Raw genomic sequence first — 19,644 nt, 5'->3', positions numbered from 1 at the left:
CCAGCTTTCCCTGTGACTCTGGGTAAATCACAGAGAATAGGAAGTTTCTGGGCTGTTCTGTACTGAACCCTGCCAGAGCACCTGCAGGTTAGGGAAGAGGGGAAGGAAGGATTCCTGCTCCTGATGGTTGTCCAGTGACCTCCTGCTGGGAAGTGCACATCTGTGGCTGTCGGGTGAGGATAGGATCTGGCTGGGCTGTGATGCCCCGCACAGTGGAATAGCTTGCACGTGACAAATGACCACTGTAGGGTGGTCGGCACTGGTGCAAAAAATTTCCCCGCCTTCAGAAAGAGGGGTGCAGTGGAAGGTGGAGTAAGTGCTTTGAACAGAGTGTCCCTTCCTCCCCCTGTAATAATGGTCTTTAAGGTAATGGGGGAAGGAGAGTTGATTAAAGAGTTTGAAGTTTTGCCTGGCAATTTATTTAAATATACTGTTTGAATGTAGTAAAACTGAAATTGAATCAGATAATCCTTGTTCCTTTGCTGCCTCCAATCACTCTGAGCGAACATATCCGTTAGTAACTACAAAATAAAATAAATAAATGTACCCAGCGATCTCCTTTTTAAGAAATGTCTCCAGGGAACGGACTGGGAGGAGCTGGCTGAGCCCAGCAGTGCCAGGGAGCTGCATTAACATAGAGGGACAGTCAGTAGCACTGGGTGTTTTGTAGTTTAACTACGCATATTTATTCAACTTTCACACGCTGGGCATGTTAACTACCCACTCTGGCATCTCACCTGACTTGTGTTGTCAGCTTTCACTGTTCAAACATTAAATCGCACAACAAAAAGTCATGCACTCAAAGGGATGTTCTTTCTTTGTTTGTTTTTTAAGAGCTCTGAACCAACAACCGCCTTAGTGATTCTGAATTTCACTTATCTTTTGTAGTTTTTTTCGAATTTAGAATCAAATACTCTCTGTTAACTGAGGAAAGCTCCAGGGACTAAAGGTTAGCACTAGGCCCGAGCCAGGCTCAGGGCCCAAATCGGTTTATTCAGCACTGAAGGGTAATTGGTCCACTCGGCCAGTAAACGGGTTGCAAAGTCTCTCCATACGACACATTGCCTTCTAGGCTACCAGTTGCCTGCTGAAGATACTGAATACTCCAGTCATACACTGGGGTCTCCCTTCTTTAAAGGGGCACTGTTTTAGCACCTTTTGTGACCTCTGAATGTCACTAAGTGCTTTACAACCAAAGAAGTACTTTTTGAAGTATAGTCAGTGTTGTAATGTAGGAAATGCGACAGCGAAATAACGCACAGCAAGGTCCCACAAACAGCAACTCCTTTGGGATTTTGCCTTTTCAATGGTTTTCTGAAAGTCAAAAAGACAGTAATAACTTCCAGACCTAACTTTCAGATACTTTTGTTAGTGCAGAGCCCCTTAATGGGAGAAGTTAAAGAAAAAAGAAAAAACTGTTCTAAACCATTTCATCGCTGTTTGTGGGACCTTGCTGTGTGCAAATTGGCTGCCGCGTTTCCTACATTACAACAGTGACTACACTTCAAAAGTAGGAGATTGCACAACTTGTAGTGAAAAGCAACTGAGGCTTCATCCTGTTTCCTTTTTGCCACGGTTAACAGGTTGTTATACTGACTGGACTCACTGTACTTAGGGTGTTAGCTCTTCTGCTCTTCAGGCCTTTATCTGGTCTGAACAGAAGGGGTCTGTTTTCTCCCAATACACCAGGCAGCACTCTCCGACAGCACAGTTACTGGGCTGTATGGGCCGTTAGTGAACTTAAATAAAAGCAACTGTTGGGTCGAGTGGTCGCAGATAGGGTTGTGACATCGTCATTTAGAGATTCTGTGGCCTATTTTAATTGGACCAATAGAGGTGGTTCTGAGCTGCCCCAGTGTCACCTGACCGAAGTTGGCGTCATTAAAACAATAAACTAACACGAGGTCCGGTCCAAATGAGAGATGCTTAAATAAAGCAACAAAGTCTCATTCCAGCAACACCAAAGAAAGCTTAACAACTGAATCATGAAGTTGCCAGTGTCTATTAGACACACTAGACCCTGTGGGTCCTGCCGTTTGCAGAAGGCTACAAGTGTACTGGTGGACACCTCATGCTCCCTCTCCAGGGCCACCCGGGCACAGATAAGGCCGTGGAAGAGTGGCAGGCAGGAAGAGTGGCAGGCAGCCAGAGTGACATCCCCTCCCCGCAGGACGCACCCAGAGATTCTGTGGGAAAACGAGAGCGAAATGTGTATTTGTAGAATCGTAGAATGTTACAGCACAGAAACAGGCCATTTGGCCCATCCGTCTGTGTTGCCGATTTTCTCCATGACCCTCCTAGTCTAATCCCGCTCTCCCTGCTTGTTCCTCATGTATCCTTTAATATCCTTCTCTTTCAAGAAACTATCTAATTCTCTTTCACAACAATTTATGGACTCTACACCAGCAGTAGTTTGAGGACGAGAATACCACAATGTAATCACCCCCTGTGTAAAAAGTACTTTTTTTGCGACCATCCCTTTGAGACTCTGTGTGATTATCTCAAGTTTGTGCCCTTATGGCCGTCTCCTCAGCCAGTGGAAACGATCTGTCGCCATTTACCCCATCGTAACTTCGCAATATCGAAGATCCATGTCAAGTCACCATCTCGGCTCAACTGCGGGAAAAAAAAATTCTCTCATCCCTCCTCATAACTGTTACCTCCATCCTGATAACATCTCCGTTAACCAGCATTTCATCTTTTCCATTGCTTTTATATTTCTCCTATAATGGGGTGACCAAAAGTGTAGATAATGTTCCAACTGGGGCCTAACTAAGGTCCAGTACAAGTTCAAATGTTACCGCCTTCCTTTTGTATTCTATGTCTCTAGATACAAAACCAAAGATTTTGTCTGATTTTTAAATCCCATTGTGTATTTGCGCTACCTCCACCTCTCCAGTGACCTCTATCCAACGTCCCTTTGCTCCTCTACTCCATTTAAAGTCCATTTCTTTGCCTTTTTTTCCAGAATGTATCACTTCACATTTGCTTACGTTGAGCTGTATGTACCATCTAAAACCTTCCATGACTGGTGAGCGCTGCAGGACATAAACTGAATAATTGACCGCGACAATCAGACCTTGATCTAGTTCTACGCTAAAGTTCTCCTCTAGTTTGGTTGGACCTCGTGTTGGATCATTTTATTAGTGGTGCCCTCCCCAGATTGAGGGGGCACTTGTGCTGATTTCTGTCCTGGTGACAGTGGGGTGCTGAGTGCCACTCTTAGTGGTCCAATTAAATTAGGCCTGCTCATCCTGCTAGTCTATGGGCCCCTTTTGGCCTTTCACAGTTTGTTCTACTCTCCAATTTGCTGTTGTCAGTAAACCTCTATTGTTCCTTCAATTCCTCAAGTTCAGATCACTTGAGTAAATTAGAGTGGCTTGCTATACTGACCCCTGTGGAGCACCACTTGCTATACTGACCCCTGTGGAGCACCACTTGCTATACTGACCCCTGTGGAGCACCACTTGCTATACTTTTCCGTTCTGAGAGACTTACCTATACCTCGACCTTTCACTTTCTGTGTTCCAACCACTTCTTGATCGTGTGGCCACATTCCTCCTAATTTCATTTGCCATTATCTTTGCCATAAGTCTCTTATGTGGAATCTTCTCAAGTTATTTTTGAGTGTTTGGCTCAGTGGGTAGTACGCCCACCTTTTGAGACAGCAGTTCATTGGTTCGAGCCCCAGTCCAGGAGTTGATCATATCATCTGCACTGACACTGCACTGCAGTACCGAGGGAGTGCTGCACTGCAGTACCGAGGGAGTGCTGCACTGCAGTACCGAGGGAGTGCTGCACTGCAGTACCGAGGGAGTGCTGCACTGTCGGACGAGATGTTAAACCGCAGCCCCTGTCAGGCAGATGTAAAAGATTCCATGGCACTATTTGAAGAAGAGCAGGGGAATTCTCCCAGTTGTCCTGACCAATATTTATCCCTTAACCAACATCACTAAAAACAGTTTACCTGGTCATTATCACATTTCTGTTTGTGGGATCTTGCTGTGCGCAAATTGGCTACTGCTTCTGCCTACAAAATAGTGAGTACTTTGGCTGTTGAAGTGCTTTGCAAAGTCCTGAGGATGTGAAAGGCGCTATATAAATGCAAATTCTTTCTAACTTTTTATTCTGCTCTGGGATTAATGTGCCTGTGTTAATTAATAGTCAAACATTTTACCATCCAACAGAGATTACATTATAACTTCCATTCCTTCCTTATCATTTTGACCTTTATCCAACGATCAGCGGTAGACTGAAATAGGTGTGCTCTTGCTAATCTTCGGCACAATTGTTGCTGGTGCTAAATAGAACTCCATTACAATGTCTTTGCCTCTCGCTGCCCTCCCCCAGACTGAACAGGGAGGAGGGAGGTCCTGCAGGCAACCTGCTCCATGGCCTCTACCACTGTGGCTGTTTGCTGGGGTATGAAGAGCCAGGCTGTCCATGTCCTCTTCCATCACCTGTCAATCCCTCCCTGTTTGGTTGTGCTGGCTGGGATCTGGAGCTTGTATGGGCAATTGTAGTGAGGCACCTAATGTCCCTCATCACACATGCGTACATAGTGAGGGAGGAGTGCTGACAAATCTACTGTGAACAGCTGGTGATTTTGGTGGAGGATATGAGTTGGTCTCCTGAAGAACGGTGTGTGTTTGGGGTGAGACTTAAACACATTAATGAAGACAGGAAAGTGTCCAGTTACTGGGGAGAGTGTCCAGTTACTGGGGAGAATGTCCAGTTATTGGGTTAGAAAGTTACAGAACCACTGCCTTGACCCAATATATGCTACTGTTATTAAAAGTTCTCACTCTAAATCCCCTGAGTTGCGGACAGTGGTGGGCTACCATTCAAAGGGTCTCTCCTAAACCCTCCCCAAATAACCATTCTATATGTCTAGTTTGGACTGTGAGCCTGTGGCTGAACTCTCCCCTCTAGCCCAAGATCTGTAAGGCTAGGTGTGGCACTCTTGCTGCAGGCACCTGGGCCGAGATTAGCTACACTGGCTCAGGCTGTCAGTCAAGCCCCGGCCTTGCTGATCTGTGTACCTCGGTGTCAAGTAGCCACGTCACCGAGGGGGCAAGCGCTGGTCGGGGACCTGAATGACTGACGGGTTTTATTTATTTATTTGTCGCAGGTCACCATGGCAGACAGAACAGCAGCAGATCGAGCATGTAAAGATCCCAATCCCATCATCGACGGCCGAAAAGCCAATGTCAATCTAGCCTATCTGGGAGCAAAACCAAGAGCCATTCAGACCGGTGAGTAACCAGTCTCTGCACAGAGCAGCTGCCCATCTGGAGCTTTATAAGCAAGAACCACACCTTGCTGTGTATTCCCCCAATGTGATATGTTGTACACCCTGAGACCCTTTCCTTGCTGTGTATTCCCCCAGTGTGATATATTGTACACCCTGAGACCCCTCCTTGCTGTGTATTCCCCCAGTGTGATATGTTGTACACCCTGAGACCCCTCCTTGCTGTGTATTCCCCCAGTGTGATATGTTGTACAACCTGAGACCCCTCCTTGCTGTGTATTCCCCCAGTGTGATATGTTGTACACCCTGAGACCCCTCCTTGCTGTGTATTCCCCCAGTGTGATATGTTGTACAACCTGAGACCCCTCCCTTGCTGTGTATTCCCCCCAGTGTGATATGTTGTACACCCTGAGACCCCTCCCTTGCTGTGTATTCCCCCCAGTGTGATATGTTGTACACCCTGAGACCCCTCCCTTGCTGTGTATTCCCCCCAGTGTGATATGTTGTACACCCTGAGACCCCTCCTTGCTGTGTATTCCCCCAGTGTGATATGTTGTACACCCTGAGACCCCTGCCTTGCTATGTATTCCCCCCCAGTGTGATATGTTTTACACCCTGAGACCCCTCCCTTGCTGTGTAACCCCCCAGTGTGTTATGTTGTACACCCTGAGACCCCTCCCTTGCTGTGTAACCCCCCAGTGTGTTATGTTGTACACCCTGAGACCCCTCCCTTGCTGTGTAACCCCCCAATGTGATATTTTGTACACCCTGAGACCCCTCCTTGCTGTGTATTCCCCCCAGTGTGATATGTTGTACACCCTGGGACCCCTCCTTGCTGTGTATTCCCCCCAGTGTGATATGTTGTACACCTTGAGACCCCTTCCTTGCTGTGTAACCCCCCAGTGTGATACGTTGTACACCTTGAGACCCCTTCCTTGCTGTGTAACCCCCCAGTGTGATATGTTGTACACCCTGAGACCCCTTCCTTGCTGTGTAACCCCTCAGTGTGATATGTTTTACACCCTGAGACCCCTCCCTTGCTGTGGTGACCGACTGACCCTCTTTTTCTTCCAGCCCCCCTGTGACATTTCTTGAATGGCTGCCAAAGACTGACTTTCTTTATAGAGGTGATTTCTCCTGTTCTCTTGGTTGAAGGAGTCCGGCCCCTCCCGCAGCCCCAGGGAGTAACTCTTTATTGGGGCAGGCTACAGATTGAATGAGTTCTGGAGGCTCCCAGGTCACTCGAATGTGAGTTTTCAGTGTCCAGGAGAACTTTTTTGGCCAGTATGTGACAAGCCCAACAAGAGGGGATGCAATTCTAGATTTAACCCTGGGAAATGAAGATGGGCAAGTGGGTGAAGTGTCAGTGGGTGACCATATTGGGGATAGTGACCACAATTCAGTTAGTTTTAGCAATACTATGGAAAAGGACAGAGTTAAATTAGGAGTAAATGTTTTAAATTGGGGGAAGGCAAATTTTACAGAACTAAGAGGTGATTTGGCAGAAGTGGACTGGATACAACTGCTTGAGGAGAAATCAGTGGCAAGCCAGTGGGAGGCTGACATGTCCCCTCAAAGAAAAAGGGTGGCACTGTCAAATCTAGAGCCCCCTGGTTGTCTAGAAGTATACGGGGCAAGATAACGCAGAAAAAGAAAGCTTATGACTGTCACAGAAAACTAAATACTGCAGAAAGCCTAGAGGAGTATAGAAAGTACAGAGATGACGTAAAAAAGGAAATAAGGAAAGCAAAGAGAGGGCATGAAAAAATATTAGCTCGTAAGATTAAAGAAAACCCAAAGAATGTTTTATCAGTACATTAAGAACAAGAGGATAGCTAAGGAAAAGGTGGGACCTATCAGGGATGATAAGGGTAAATTGTGTGTAGAAGCAGAGGATGTGGGTAGGGTTTTAAATGAATATTTTGTCTCCCGTATTCACAAAGGAAAGGGATGATCCGGACGTAGTAGTTAAAGAGGAGAGGTGTGAAATATTGGATAAGGTAAACATAACGAGAGAGGAAGTACTAGAGGGACTGGAATCCTTGAAAGTTGATAAGTCACCAGGGCCAGATGGATTGTTTCCTTGGCTATTGAAGGAAGCCAGGGAGGAAATAACGGATGCTCTGAGGATCATTTTCCAATCCTCACTAGATACAGGGGAGGTACCGGAGGACTGGAAGACTGCAAACGTAATACCATTGTTTAAAAAGGGTACGAGGGAAAGGCCGAACAATTATAGGCCGGTCAGTCTTACCTCGGTGGTGGGCAAACTATTAGAATCAATACTGAGAGATAGGATAAACTGTCACTTGGAAAGGCATGGTTTAATCAGGGATAGTCAGCATGGATTTGTTCAGGGAAGGTCATGCCTTACAAATCTGATTAAATTCTTTGAGGAAGTGAGAAGGAGGATTGATGAGGGTAGTGCAGTGGATGTTGTCTACATGGATTTTAGTAAGGCATTTGACAAGGTCCCACATGGCAGACTGGTCAGAAAGGTAAAAGCCCATGGGATATAGGGAAATGTGGCGAATTGGATCCAAAATTGGCTCAGTAACAGGAAACAAAGGGTAAAAGTCGATGGATGTCTTTGCGAATGGAAATCCGTTTCCAGTGGTGTGCCACAGGGCTGAGTGTTCGGTCCCTTGCTGTTTGTGGTATATATTAATGATTTGGACTTGAATGTAGGGGGCATGATTGGCAAATTTGCAGATGACACAAAAATTGGCCGTGTAGTTGATAGTGAAGAGGATAGCTGTAGACTCCAAGAAGGTATCAATGGTTTGGTGGAGTGGGCGGAAAGTGGCAAATGGCAACCCGGAGAAGTGTGAGGTAATGCACTTAGGGAGGGCAAACAGTAAAAGGGAATACGCAGTAAACGAGAATATATTGAGAGGGGTAGAGGAAGTGAGAGACCTTGGAGTGCATGTGCACAGGTCCCTGAAGGTGGCAGTACAGGTAGATAAGGTTGTGAAGAAGGCATACGGAATGCTCTCCGTTATTAGCCGAGGTATAGAATACAAAAGCAGGGATGTAATGACGGAACTGTATAAAATGTTGGTAAGGCCACAGCTGGAGTATTGTGCGCAGTTCTGGTCACCACATTACAGGAAGGATGTAATTACTCTGGAGACTGTGCAGAGAAGATTTACAAGAATGTTGCCAGGGCTTGAAAATTGCATAAATTGGATAGGCTGGGGTTGTTTTCCTTGGAGCAGAGGAGGCTGAGGGGAGACTTGATTGAGGTGTACAAATTTATGAGGCCATGATGTGGAGATGCCGGTGATGGACTGGGGTTGACAAATGTAAAGAATCTTACAAGAACTAGAGGACATAGATTTAAGCTGATTGGCGGAAGGATTAGAGGGGACATGAGGAAAATCTTTTTTACCCAGAGGGTGGTGGGTGTATGGAATTCGCTGCCCGAATTGGTGGTAGAGGCAGGGACCCTCAACTCTTTTAAAAAGTACCTGGACCTGCACCTAAAGTGCTGTAAGCTGCAGGGCTACGGACCGGGTGTCGGAAGGTGGGATTAGAATGGGCACCTGGTTGTTCTTCGAGCCGGTGCGGACACGATGGGCCGAATGGCCCCCTTCTGTGCTGTATCTTTTCTATGGTTCTGAGTCCATTGCTGGAATTTTTATCATCAGAGGGCGGTATGAAGCGGCTGATATTGGACTGAGAGCCTATTTTACACTCCCACCAAAGTCCTTCCCCAAGTGGTACCTTCTCAGCACCTTTTCCTTTCACCTCTAGGGTCCAAAATCAGGCTGGACTGGTGGGATTGCAGCCTTCTCTGGTTGTAAGGGTCCCATGTGCGATGGGTATGGGGCAGTCGCGGCACGGGGACCTGTGGCTGCAGATCCCTGACTGAAGGCTACCTCTAACTCAGTACAGGCCTCGCTCAGAGAGGCCACAAGAATAGCTGCTGTGGGAGAAGGTGCTGGGAGGGGGAATGTTGCTGAGTGATTGAGAGTGAAGGGACCTGATTCGGGACAGAGTAGAAAGAGCTTTATCCCACATTTCAAACATGTTTGGTTTAACCTCCCGATTAATAAGTGTCTGGCTCTGTTGCAGGAATTTTTGCATCGTTCTCTCTTGCACCTGATTTATTTCTTTTTAATCTATATTTTGTTTTCAGGGTTTGCTTTGGGCGTCCAGCAGATTCACCCAGCTCTTATCCAGCGTCCCCTCGGGTAAGGGAGAAAAACCTTTGTTTTAAAAATTAATCCCTGTACTAAAAATGACTTGTATTTCTATAGTGCCCCTTCACGACCTCAGGATGTCCCAAGGCATTTCACAACCAATGAAGTACTTTTTTGAAGTGTCGTCACTGTTGTAATGTAGGAAACGGAGCAGCCAATTTGTACACAGCAAGATCCCATAGACAGCAATGTGATAATGACCAGATCATCTGTTTTAGTGATGTTGGTTGAGGGATAAATATTGGCCAGGACACCAGGGAGAACTTCTCTGCTCTTCTTCGCATAGTGTCATGGGATCTTTTACGTCCACCTGAGAGGGCCTCGGATTAACATCTCACGCGAAGGACGGCACCTCCGACAGTGCAGCACTCCCTCAGTACTGCATTGGAGTGTCGGCCTAGATAGTGTACTTAAGTCTCTGGAGTGGGACTCAAACCCACAACCTTCTGACTCCGAGCCGAGAGTGCCCACTGAGCCTCAGCTGTCACCTATACGACAGCTAACAAATACGAAACATGGCCCTGCTGGATAGAGATTGGGTTGTATCTGGGTCAGGAGCCAAACTGAGATACTCCAGCCCTGGGAACAAGGGAACAGGACTAGACCATTCAGCCCCTCGAGCCTGTTCCGCCATTCAATTAGATCATGGCTGATCTGTATCTTAACTCCATCTACCCGCTTTGGTTCCGTAACCCTTAACACCCTTGCCTAAAAAAAAACCTATCAAATTTAGTTTTGAAATTTTTAATTGACCCTCAGCCTCAACAGCTTTCTGGGGAAAAGTTCCAGATCTCTACTACCCTTTGTGTGAAGAAATGCTTCCTGAAATCATTCCTGAACGGCCTGACACTAATTTTAAGGTTATGCCCCCTTGTTCTAGATTCCCCCACCAGAGGAATTAGTTTCTCTCTATCTACCCTATCATTTTTTTTTTATTTCAGCAATGCCACTCACATATATCTGCTCATTTTTTTCCCCACCCCTCATTTTAAAATTCGATGGGAAATAGTCGTTCAGTTTTATTCACACTGAGTACACAGTGCTGCCTTCCCATTCCCGAACGAGCTGGATAATCCCTTGTTTTTGAGTGTAGTTCGGATGAATTCACACTGAGCTGAACCTTTCACGTTGCATTAGATCCCCGGTCAGAAGGAATGTACAGACTGAATTCTGTGTAGCTTTACTCGAGGGTCTCTTGTGTGTTTGTTTAATCAATCTGCCTTTTCTTTATATTGCACTGTTTCTCAGATGCTGAGAATCTGTTCAGAGTTGCTCAGAATCACTCCAGCTATTAACTTGTAGAGCAGGTCAGGGGAGCACCTCGTTATTAATTCTCCGGTTTGTGTGGTACTGAGCCGTACTGATCAGGAAGGTCGCAGGTTTGAGCCCTGGTCAGTGCTGAGTTAGCTGACCTCGGCTCGGACCATGGTTTGAGTGGCTACTGCTGGCTTCCACGGGCTGCTTGGGCTGTGGAAGGTGGTGGGATGCAGGGGCAGGACAGCCAGAGTTCCCGCTCCTGATGGCTATCTAGTGACCCTCGCTGGAAAGTGTGTGGATGTCTGATGAGGACAGGGTCGGGCTCCACTGTGATGCTGTCAGGGTCTAATACCCTGCTTTGCCCGTTGTCCCCACTTCCACATGAGGAATGTCCTCTGGGGCCAGGCACCAAGGGGTGGTACCCAGTGCCCAATGACATGTTGGCACTTTAATGAGGAAATTGGGAAAGGGGGCAGTTTAAAAAAAAATACTGATGTGGAGTGCAGCAAATGCCCCTCCCTCCAATCAGTGTGATTCACCATCAGACTTTGGAGTGAGTTGCCATGGAAGCTGTAGTAGTACTGTGTAGTCATGCTGTAAGAACCTGTGCAGCTCATTGGCTTGGGCAAGAGAATTATTCAACTCACAAATTCCTGCCAAGGGTGGGGCGTCCATCCAACTCAAGAACCGGCTCAATCTTCATGGGGGAGAAAGGAAGAACTTGCATTTATATAGCGCCTTTTGTGACCTCGGACGTCCCAAAAAGTTTCACAGCCAATGAAGTACAAGTGTAGTCACTTTTGTAATATAGGCAATGTGGCAGCAAATTTAATGTTTGTGGGACCTCACTGTGCACAATGAGATAAATAATCAGCTAATCTAGAGGGATAAATGCTAGCCAGGCCGTGGAGAATTCCTCTGCTCTTCCAATAGTGCCATGGGATCTTTTATATCCACCCGAGAGGGCAGATGGGGCTTTGGTTTAACGTCTCATCTGAAAGATGGCACCTCCGACAGTGCAGCACTCCCTCAGTATTGCACTGGAGTGTCAGCCTGGATTATGGGCTCAAACTCGAACCCATGATCTTCAGACTCGGAGGCGAGAGTGTTCAACTGATCCAAGACTGATACTTAAAAAGGCCCATAACTCTCTAGGTGTTGTATTTAATCATATAGGCAGTCGTTCCTTCTCCCTGTAACCTACAGCCTTTTAAAACACCAGCTTGGTGTCACCTACTTGATATTCTCACCACCTTTCCGACTCCCTTCAAGCTCGGTGACGTCCTGCACAATGGGCATTGACCCCTCACCTAGTTTCTCAAACAAACAAAATCCGAGCCACGGACATGGCCTCAAGTCTCGCTGTCTGCGGGCTAGACGTTCCCATTATTTAAGTTGGCTGCCAGTCTGAGTGGAACTTCTGATGACGCTGGTTCCTAAGATGGGGCTGTGCTATGCCAGACAAGACAAGACTGTTTTATTCCCTGGGTATTGCTGCTGATTTCTGTTTTGCTGGAGGTGATATTTGGCTGCTCTGTAAATACAGAATCTCTCTCAAGACTGGCCTTTAAACTACTCTAACCCTGAATGGAGTGGAGATCAAACCCTCTACCTTCTGACCTTGCAGGTGGGAATGGTGCCACTAAGCAATTGGTTCAATCCTAATGGAGATGGTGAGAATGTGCTATCACTCTATTTTATCTGAGTGGTCTACCCAAGATTTGTAAACTTGCTCTTTCACTCTCTGGGTGTTGGGATACTTATTTGAGGACCTATTCCTTGTTATAATTTTCCTAAATGGTGATCCATTAAGAATCTTAACTATAGTTTTAAAAAAATTTGTTCTTGGGATGTGGGCAAGGCTGAATTTATCATCTATCCCTAGAGTCAACCACGTAATATGGGACTGGGGTCCTACGTAGATCAGACTGGGTCGGGGCGGCTGATTCCCTTCTCCTGAAGGGGATTGTGAACCAGCTGTGTTTTAATGACCGTCCAGATCATTTTTTTTTGGTGCCAGTTCACACATTGCCCAACTTGCCTTGGTGGGATTTGAACTCCTGACCTTGGGGATGTTGATCCAGTAGGATAACCAAACATCGACATGTTGATGATGCACACCATGCCAGCAAACCAATTTTAAGTTTCGGATGGTAAAAAAGAAACCTGGTGCCCAATGTAACCTTATGGGCAATCAAAGACTATCATAGTGAGGAACTAGAAGCCTCACCGCCACCTTCTCAGGGCATCTAGAGCTGGGCAATAAATGCCAGCCTTGCCCAGCGAAGCCCACATCCCGAGAATACATTTTAAAAAAAAACATTTCAATCTGCTTGGAGATGTTAGTGATTGTATCCTGGCTGTGTCATTGTACAATCACTGTGCCTTGTATTGGCTGCGCATTCATGTTTCTTATTCGCTCTAGCAGAAAGACGTGTGCATCTTCAGAGAGGGCAGGGGTGTGCGTGTTTGGTGAGGGAGCACTCTGCTAACATTTTCTTCACTAATTCTTTGTCAGGGAGGCGATTGCCATGAGGGAATTTTCAATTGATTTAGGAAATTTCTACTACTTCAACATTGCACCTGGTTGAGTGGTGCTATGAAGAACTGAAGTGAGGTTTAAAAGACCGTGTTCAGTAGTGTAATGGTTACGCCACTGGATTAGTAATTTTTTTTTTATTCATTCATGGGATATTGGCGTCACTGGCAAGGCCAGCATTTATTGCCCATCCCTAATTGCCCTTGAGAAGGTGGTGGTGAGCCGCCTTCTTGAACCAATGCAGTCTGTGTGGTGAAAGTTCTCCCACAGTGCTGTTAGGAAGGGAGTTCCAGGATTTTGACCCAGCGATGATGAAGGAACGGCGATATATTTCCAAGTCAGGATAGTGTGTGACTTGGAGGGGAACGTGCAGGTGGTGCTGTTCCCATGCGCCTGCTGCTCTTGTCCTTCTAGGTGGTAGAGGTCGCAGGTTTGGGAGATGCTGTTGAAGAAGCCTTGGTGAGTTGCTGCAGTGCATCCTGTGGATGGTGCACACTGCAGCCACTGTGCGCCGGTGGTGAAGGGAGTGAATGTTTAGGGTGGTGGATGGGGTGCCAATCAAGTGGGCTGCTTTGTCCTGAATGGTGTTGAGCTTCTTGAGTGTTGTTGGAGCTGCACTCATCCAGGCAAGTGGAGAGTATTCCATCACACTCCTGACTAGTGCCATGTAGATGGTGGAAAGGCTTTGGGGAGTCAGGAGGTGAGTCACCTGTCGCAGAGGCCTGGGCTAATAATCCAGAGAATGAAAGATCAAATCCCACCCTGGCAGTTTGAGAATTTGATTTCAGTTTTAAAAGAATCTGGAAATAAAAAGCTGGTATTGGTAAAAGTGACCATGAAGTTGTTGGGATTTTTGTAAAAATCCACCTGGTTCATTAATATCCTTTAGGGAAGGAAACCTGCCGTCCTTATCCGGTCTGGCCTATATGTGACTCCAGTCCCACACCAAACGTGATTGACTCTTAACTGCCCTCAGTTGTCAGTAATGCCGACATCCTGAGAATGAATATTTTTTTTTAAAAAGGCCTGGAGGTAATTTTAAAAGAACCTACTAATGAGTGAGACAGGTACAAGCTCTGTGGATCACCTCGGCCTGCACCTGTAGTGAAGGGTGGTGTGGAAATGCCATTGTCGGTTTTGAAGTGTCTCTGCTCCAGTGCCAGCCCTGTGCCTTTGGCATGGACTCGAACTCTGAGTAAGATTAGCCTGTTGGGTACACTGCATTCTAAATAACTTGCCTTGTCGCTAGGAGACAGGCTCGGGAGGTCTGAGACTGGGCCGAGGATTACACGTCTGATTTGGCAGATTCAGTACCTCGCTTCAATAATTGTTGGGTGTTTTTGTTGTGTTTTTTTTTTGTTCAATTTGTTTTCATCAAACGGCACTCCTGTACACTTGCAATTAAAGTATGGCAATCTGTAGTTAGAGGCCTCAGTGTCACACACAATACCTTAAATAAAAGGAGCAGGACCTCGGAGCAACTGCGGTCCCCCAGTACTGCGTTTCCTGTCGTACTGTCTGATAGGGCGACAGTGCTGGGCGGGCCCACTAATAACCATGACCCCTTCGACTGGCTCTTATTAAAAATGCTTTGACGTTTCAGCTTGGCTCAATTGGTAGCACTCTTGCCTCTTGAGTCACAAGGTCGTGGGTTCAAGCTCCACTGCAGAGACTTGAGCACATAATCCAGGCTGACACTCCAGCGCAGCACTGTCTGCGGTGCTGTCTTTCGGATGAGACGTTAAACCGGGGCCCACTCATCTCATTGCTGTTCGTGGGATCTTGCTGTGCACACATTTGTAGGCAAACGCAGTAGCCAAACAAGAAGTGAGTACACGTTAGACGTAATTTGTTGACTGTGAAGTGCTTTGGGACGTCTAAAGGACAGGAAAGGCTTTGTGTAATTGCAGGTTTGTTCGTTCTAATATCTACAGGATTTTGGCACTGGGCTATGTCATTGTTGGGGTTCAGATTTCTAAAGTACCACTTTCTTTTCCACAATTTCACAGCAACTCTTCCCGAATCAACCTTGTCCCCTATCTATTTTGCAGCCTGTGCTTGTATGGAGTATGCGACTGGGGCTAACCATTCTCTTAAACCCAGGAAGCTCAGCATTGAACTTGAAGATGATCCTTTGTTTCTCAGTCACCTCCACGCTCTGACCTCTGAAAGACTAAATTAGCCACTATATTTATTCATATGCTTGAGTAATAAATATTCATATACAATATTTATTACTCAAGGTCGTATTTTCACACGCAATGGAAGTGGTTCACCAAGACATTGTGTATTGGGCATTTGGTGTCTCAATGTAGAGAGGAGCCCACTGTGTATAGTGAGATTAGAGGTACAAGTTAATCACTCTCCTCATGAGAGGGACGTTTAGGATCCTGGATATTGGTGTGGGGAAAAGTGAATTGATAGATGATGCCTCTTGTGTGGTTGCATGAGGTCAGAGGAAAGACATTTGGGGTGGGGTGGAGTGGAGAATGAAGATGGGTGTCCCCGAGGGAACCGGTCCTCCAGGAGAGGGGAGGATGTACCTCTTGGTAGGATCATGTTGTAGGTGGAAGATTTGGTGAACGCAAAGTCTGGTGGGATAGACAGTGAGGACACGGGGATTCTGTCATTTTTGAGATGAAAAGAAAGGGTGGGCGGGTAAAATAGAGGCCCAGGAAATGGAGTAGAATTGGTCAGTGGGTCCTGTCAACCATTGCTTGAGGGAAATCCTTGGCTGAAGGTGGGGTGGGTGCTGGGGAGGGGCGGTGGGAAAGAGGACATGTCAGAAGCTCTAGAGTGGAGACAGTGCAAATGTGACGAAGACTGAGAAGCTAGGAGAAAACAATTGGGGTCTCCATGAGAAGAAGCATAATCCCAGGTTACTGTGGGAGTCGGTGGGTTTGTAATCAACATCTGTAGAAAGCCTAATGCTAGTGGTGGAAGGGGGAGCGAGAGTTACGCGCAGAGAGAGAGAAAAATAAAGTCCAAGGAAGGAGGAGTCAGCGAAGGACAACATAAAGATGTGAGATGGCCCCCTAGTCAGTTAAACAATGCTGGCTTTTATCTGTAAAGGCTGACTGCTGGTTCCCATTTTGTAAGACGCCCAAAGGTACAAGAAGTAGCTTCGCACTGCGCTGATGCAGGCTAGAAAACACAATTGCGAAGGAAACTTGCTGGCCTGTCCTTGAATTACATAAATACCACACATAGGGAGACTTCGGGATTTTTGTAGGGTTTAACGGACACTACAAGGTTGAAGTCTGTTTGATCCATTCTTGACCCCCTCCTATTTCTCATCTACTTGCTGCCCCTTGGCGACATCATCCGAAAACACGTCCAGTTCCACATGTACGCTGACAACACCCAGCTCTACCTCACCACCACCTCTCTTGACCCTCCGCAATCTCTCATTTATTGCACTGCTTGTCTGACTGGATGAGCAAAAATTTCCTCCAACTAAATATTGGGAAGACTGTTTGACCCTGAGATGAGCTTCCGATTTGACCCTGAGATGAGCTTCCGATCACATATCCACTCTACCACCAAGACCACCTACTTCCACCTCCATAACATCGCCCGTTTCCACCTCTGTCTCAGCTCGTCTGCTGGTGAATCCCTCATCCATGCCTTTGTTACCTCTCGACTCGACTATTCCAATACTCTCCTGGCCGACCTCCCATCATCCACTCTCCATAAACTTGAGCTCATCCAAAACTCTAAATCCTAACTCGCACCAAGTCCCGTTCATCGCTGACCTACATTGGCTCTGGGTCCGGGAACACCTCGTTTTTAAAAAAAATTCTCATCCTAGTTTTCAAATCCCTCCATGGCCTCGCCCCTCCCTATCTCTGTAACCTCCTCCAGTCCTACAACCCTCTGAGATCCCTGCGCTTCTCTAATTCTTGCCTCTTGCGCATCCCCAATTTTAACCACTTCACCACTGGTGGCCGTGCCTTCAGCTGCCTAGGCCCTAAGCTCTGGAATTCCCTCCCTAAACCTCTCCACCTCCTTTAAGACACTCCTTTAAACCTACCCCTTTGACCAAGCTTTTGGTCACCTGTCCTAATACTTATGTGACTTGGTGTCAAATTTTATTTGATAATCGCTCCTGTGCAGCGCCTTGGGACATTTTACTACGTTAAAGGTGCTATATAAATGCAAGTTGTTGTTGTTTAATCTGCATCTCTTTAGATTTTCCTTTGAAGGTGTTTGTCTTGCAAAAGGTACAGCTATACGTTTGATGTGTAATTTGAGGCATCAGTCTTGATGCTCAGGCTGCAGTCACTGTAGTGATTCTCTATAAATATTTCTGTGGAGTTTTTTCTTGTGGGTTTATATTTAATGACAAAGATTTAGTTCACTCAGTCCAGCCCCATTTGATATGTGATATTGTTTACAGCTTCCATACCAACAGGAAGCTTTATAAAATGCCTTTTTTTTAAAAAAAAGTTCCACCCTAGATATCTTTAAATAACTAGCTTCTAAAGATGGAAGTTCTTACGATTATATAGAAGAGCCATAGAATTTTAAGTAGGAGGAGGTGGCCATTTGGCCCATTGTGTCTGTGCCAGCTCTTTGTTAGAGCAATCCAAAACAAATCCCACTGCCCCACTCTCTCCTAATGGCCCTGTATCTTCTGTTGCTTCAAATGTTTATCCAACTTTCCCTTTTTTTAAAAGGTGCAGTGATCTCTGCCTCAAACACTCCCCATGGTAAAACATCCCATGCTCCAACAACCATCTGCGTGAAAACATTTCTGTTAACCTCTCTCCTCATTTCTGATCACTTTAAATTGATGATCCCTAGTCACTGACTCCCCAAGTAGACAAAATAGTCTTTCCGTATTCACTCTAACAAACCCTGCGTAATTTAAAAAACCTGATTAAATCTCCTCTTAACCTTCTCTTCTCCAGTGGAAATAGTCCCAGTGTCTCAAGTCTCTTCCCCAAACTATGGTTTCCAATCCTGGCACCATCCTGGTGAATCTATGCTGTACACTCTCTCTGGCTTTAATGTCCTTTCTCTAATGAGGCACCTAAAATGGGACACTGTAATCTTACTGTGGCCTAACTAATGTTTTGTACAAATTTATTGTTGCTTTTAACTCTTGCCTCCATTTATTAAACCCAAAATGCTGTTGGCCTTTTTCTTAATGGCTTTATCTATCTGCGCTCGCACTTTCAGGGAATTTTGTTTGAACTCCATGGTGTCTCTGTTCATCCACCACCCTTTTCATTTCAATTCTCCTCCCATAAAGTTTGGACCAGCCATTGCTCTGAGATTGAGTGTATTTAAGATTGAGTTTTTGGACACTAAGGGAATCAAGGGATATGGGGATTGGGCGGGAAGGTGGAGTTGAGGTAGAAGATCAGCGATGATCTTATTGAATGGCAGGCTCGAGGGACCGTATGGCCCACTCCCGCTCTTAGTTCTTATGTTCTTATGAGATCGACCAATAAGACCCTTTTCAAGTAGCAGTGGGTCCTTGTGTTGAGGTTGGAGCTAAGTACAAATGCCAGTTAGTTGAGCAGGTTATTTTAAACTATACACACCTCTTTAGTCCACTGAGTTGGGATAAACAGGACAGAACCTGAACTGCAGGGCCTGAGGAAGAGGAATGTTGTCTGAGGAGGGTAGCTGGCCAGGGTAGAATAGGAAGGATGAGGATGTGGAGATGGATGAACGTTCTGGTGTTTTGCTTGGTCACTTTTGGGGATCAGGGTGTTTTTTTATAAAAGGATTTTCCCACAGGAGATTAAGTGAATGATTGGCAAGCTTGATTACTCAAATGGTCCTTTCTCAATCCATATCTCGTGTTCCTGAAGTGTAGATTGAAATGTGTGTTTGAGGACCCGTAACTAGATCCAAGTGAAGAGCAGACCCAGGAACTCCCATCTTCTCATGCATTCAGGAGATTCCTGACATGAACGCTCTCTCTTTTTCTCTTCTCGCCTCTCCTCTCTCTGATTTCCCTTCTCCCTTGGATTAAACCTTGTCTCACTCTCTGGTCTGTCCTGCGGGCAGGCTGAGAACTAGGGAAACCCTAGGCCAACCAAGTCTGTTGTGGTGGGGGAGGGGTGAATAGCTGCCCCGTGCTATTTTCAGTGACCTGTATTTTTTAACACTGATTTCATTGCGTTATGTCTGTCGGTGTCTTTGTTTCAGTTCATAGAGGATCTTCACTTTCAACCAGGATTAGCTTTTTTTTCTAATTCATTCTTGAGACGTGGGCATTGCTGGCAAGGCTGGCATTTATTGCCCATCCCTAGTTGCCTTGAGTTTGAAACAACTGAGTGGCTTGCTGGGCCAATTAAGAGTCAACCATATTGGTGTGGGACTGGACTCGCATATAGGATGGCAGGTTTCCTTCTTAATTTGTGGGTGCTGACCCC

At 46.2% G+C, this 19,644-nt stretch overlaps 1 protein-coding gene across 1 annotated transcript in view; it reads left to right on the top strand.

Annotated features, from left to right (window-relative positions):
• Window positions 1–19,644, top strand: part of LOC137335380 (RNA-binding protein 38-like) — a 73,827-nt gene that overhangs the window by 2,353 nt on the left and 51,830 nt on the right. The window contains exons 2-3 of the mRNA XM_068000725.1: window positions 5,132–5,255; window positions 9,393–9,447. Coding sequence (XP_067856826.1) covers window positions 5,132–5,255; window positions 9,393–9,447 — 179 coding nt within the window. The remainder of the gene's footprint in view (window positions 1–5,131; window positions 5,256–9,392; window positions 9,448–19,644) is intronic.

Source organism: Heptranchias perlo, chromosome 19 (assembly GCF_035084215.1).
Source record: "Heptranchias perlo isolate sHepPer1 chromosome 19, sHepPer1.hap1, whole genome shotgun sequence".
NCBI lineage: Eukaryota > Metazoa > Chordata > Chondrichthyes > Hexanchiformes > Hexanchidae > Heptranchias > Heptranchias perlo.
This window is presented reverse-complemented; position numbering and strand designations above follow the sequence as displayed.